We start from the raw sequence: 3742 nt of genomic DNA, 5'->3' as shown, positions 1-3742 counted from the left end.
TAGTGTTACTATTCATCACCCAGGGTGCAGAATAAGTTATTCTTCACCCGAGGTAATCTTACGATCATTTCATAATTAAATTAAGTTTGGAATTCAAATAGTTATATTCCTATTGATTCACTACATAAAATTTGACATAAGAAAATAAAAATATAGGTTATAAGATAAGAAAATTTGCAGTTTATGTGTATTTTAAACTATGTTTTAAGTCTGTAATTTTAGGTAACATAAAATATATTTTATGGAGATTATATATTTTTTTACGGTCCCTTTTTGCGTCGAAAATAAGACAAAACTTACGGAACGTAAAATTATGGTGCATTGATGGTAAAATAGAGGTATATATGGGTCGCGCTATTCGTCATCCTGGATGAGTAATAGTTATTCTTCACCCCTCCTCTATTTTACCATCAATGCACCGTAATTTTACATTCCGTAAGTTTTATCTTATTTCCAACGTAAAAAGAGACTGTAAGAAAATATATAATCGTCGTAAAAATATTTTATGTTATGTAAAATTACAAACGTAAAAACATAGTGTAAAATACACATACACTGCAAATTTTCTTGTTTCATGACCTAATTTTTATTTTCTTATGCCAAATTTTTCGTAGTGAATCAATAGGAATGTAACTATTTGAATTCCAAACGTAATTTAATTATGAAATCATCGTAAGATTACCTCGGATGAAGAATAACTTATTCTGCACCATGTGTGATGAATAGTATCACTATATATGAACTGCAAATTACAGACTTAAAACATAGTCTAAAATACACATAAACTGCAAATTTTCTTATCTTATAACCTATAGTGTGATACTATTCATCATCCAGGGTGCAAAATTATTTATTCTTCACCCGAGGTAATCTTAGGATTATTTTATAATTAAATTACGTTTGAAATTCAAATAGTTACATTCATATTGATTCACTACGTAAAATTTGGCACAAGAAAATAAAAATATAGGTCATAAGACAAGAAAATTTGCAATTTATGTGTATTTTACACTATGTTTTTACATTTGTAATTTTACATAATATAAAATATTTTTTACGACGATTATATATTTTCTTACGGTCTTTTTTTATGTCGGAAATAAGACAAAACTTACGGAACGTAAAATTACGGTGCATAGATGGTAAAATAGAGAGGGATGAAGAATAACTATTCCTCACCCAGGGTGACGAATAACGCGTATATATATATATATATATAGCACTGCTAAACTAAGCATGAGCATAAATTTATTTATCCTACGCGCCGGCCATAGCGTGCGCTTAATTAAGCCAACCACCCCTCCACCCGTCCCGCATGGAGCCATGCATGTTTGAACGTAAAAGTGGAACACTTAGTAGTAAGGACATTACTATAAAGCATATTTACCTCAAATCAAACGTAAATCCATGATGATATTCTAGTAATGGTTCATATGGGATGCAGTAACACAAATAGTAGTAATGAAATCAATGGACTGGGTCAGATGTTCCTACGAATTGCTAGTAAACCTATGAGAAGGTAGTGGTAAATCAATTATTACCTAGCTAGTAGCTAATAGCTTTGTTCAGTTAGGTAGTAAACCTACAATAGGTAGTAGTAATGCAATTACTATCTAGCTACTTTTTAGGTAACCATTTTACTAGCAGTAAGGATTTTATTGTTGTTACTATGTTTACTATGAATTTTACTAGCAGAATGTTAGCGAGCGCACATGTGCATACTGATGGTAACCATTATAATCCCGTTACAATTTTTACCACTAAGTTTACTAGCAAGTGGAGGGAGTACCTGGCCAGGCGAACCGTAGTTGCATGTTGATGGTAATAATTTAATTGTGTTACTATTTTTACATGGACTTTTACTAGCAAGTGGAGGGAAGTCACTGGTTTGACCGGTTTAGTGGGTGCACGACTTGGCCGGAGCGTAGGATTAGCATTCTGCGCGCACGCTCACTTTAGCGCCACCGTATATATATATATATATATATATATATATATATATATATATATATACACACACACACACACACTAGGCATAGCAAGGCACGGAGCAATGCTCTTCAACTCACCACAAGAACTGAATTTTACTCAAACTGAATACTGTACTGAGCACTGAATGAGCAATAAAGGCACACAATTTAGAGAGCAAAAAATTGAACATTTCAGGATAAAAAACTGAAGATTTCTGAACACTTCTGAATGAGCATTTGTTATGATAAGATTTACTATTTCTCTTTAGCAAAGACTTAATATACAAATTCAGTTTTTAGGAAAGACAAGATTTATTATTTCAGTGAACATCCAAAGTCTGAACATTTTTAAATCTATTGAAGAATGAGTATAAATTATTCAGGTGTGGTTCTGTTCCTTTTTTCAGTTTCAGCAGAACATTTATGTTTCTGTTCCTTTTTTCAGTTTCAGCAGTACATTGTTTCTGCAAAATGTTTCAGTAGAGCCTGACTGAATGAAAGAAGTAGAACATCTATCTCAACTATACAAAATTCAAGAAGACTAAAAATCAGTAGAACTTGACTGAATGAAAAGTTTCTCATAGCTGCTTTTGCTTGTACAGAGAGAGGGTACTCCGGGAAGAACATGGGCCGGTCGGGGATCCCCGTGCGCTACAGCATCTGCTCGCCCCCAACATAACAAGACCAGAATCAACAGAAGCAAACCACGGAGTTGCTGGCCAAAATAATTTCAAACAAAATGAAAGCTGACAAGGGAGGAGAGGACCTGCGTCATGTTGTTCTGCTTCTTGATGAGGGGGGTGAGGAGGGGCCTGAAGAGCGGGGACTCGAGGAGCATACCCAGTACGCCTTGGCGGCGAACGGAATCCCCTTCCTCCTCCTTTGCGGACTGGCGCACGGCCGAGGCGGCGACCGACCCGTAGGCCCACGCACACCCGAGGTGGCGCAAGCGCAGCGCGAGACACTGTTGCTTTCCCCGTGCCTCCTCCGGCGTCGGGGGCAACGAGGAGGAGGTGTCGCCGCAGCGCGCAAGCAGGAGACGCAGCGGGAGGAAGAAGAAACAACTTTGGGGGTGAAAGAGGGGAGATTTGGGAGGCAGGCAAGGGGGCCAGGGGAGCTGCGCGAGGCAGGAGGGAGCGGTGGCGTAGGCATCCCCGGCGGCGGAGGAGGACGTGCGGGAGAGCAGGGGAGCAGCACGGCGAAGCTGAGCAGGGGAGCTCCGGCGTTGATGCGCCCGTGTCGGAGCGGCGGGGTGTGTCGATTGGAGAAGACGAGGAGTGCGATAACATGCTCTCGGTCCGGTCACGGGCGGGTCCATCGACGCAGGCGAGGGCAAGGGATTCCATGGTCGTGGTAAGGCCTCAAGGGACTCCCAATCAATAGCTTGGTAGAGGATGGACCACGACCATGGGAGGGCGGGTGCTTGGTGGAGGAGGACCGAGGGGAGCCCATCGACGCAGGCGCCGCAGCGGGGATCGTGAGCGGCGTGGATGGCGTGGCGATTTTTTCAGCAGATAGATGGGATGGGGAGGAGCGAGGAGGTTGCTAGCAGATAGGGGCGTGAGACGTGTGTGCCTGGTCGTTGCTTTTCGCATGCCATGTTGTGCGGGTTACCGGATCGTGGGGTAGAGGTTCATTGAACCGGTTCGTTTGTTCTCTGGGTTTTTTCGCGTGTATCGCATGAGATGGAGGAGTAGCTAGCGAACAAGGCTTTTCCTAGCGATTTCCTCGGTGCGGGATCGAGGTCGAACCATCACGACGTTCGATCCTCC

The 3742-nt window shown here is 41.3% G+C and overlaps 1 protein-coding gene across 1 annotated transcript; it reads right to left on the bottom strand.

The window, feature by feature from the left end:
• Nucleotides 1-2117: 2117 nt before the first annotated feature.
• LOC123128306 (uncharacterized) lies at nt 2118-3595 on the bottom strand. The gene is made up of 2 exons (XM_044548273.1): nt 2737-3595; nt 2118-2630 (listed from the first exon to the last, which is right to left on the bottom strand). The coding sequence occupies exons 1-2, from the start codon at nt 3286-3288 to the stop codon at nt 2622-2624; spliced, it is 561 nt and encodes a 186-aa protein (XP_044404208.1). The 5' UTR covers nt 3289-3595; the 3' UTR covers nt 2118-2621.
• Nucleotides 3596-3742: the final 147 nt, after the last annotated feature.

The sequence above is a fragment of the Triticum aestivum genome, chromosome 6A (genome assembly GCF_018294505.1).
Source record: "Triticum aestivum cultivar Chinese Spring chromosome 6A, IWGSC CS RefSeq v2.1, whole genome shotgun sequence".
NCBI classification, from domain to species: Eukaryota; Viridiplantae; Streptophyta; class Magnoliopsida; order Poales; family Poaceae; genus Triticum; species Triticum aestivum.
The sequence above is the reverse complement of the archived record's forward strand: the minus strand, read 5'-3'. Positions and strand labels throughout refer to the sequence as shown.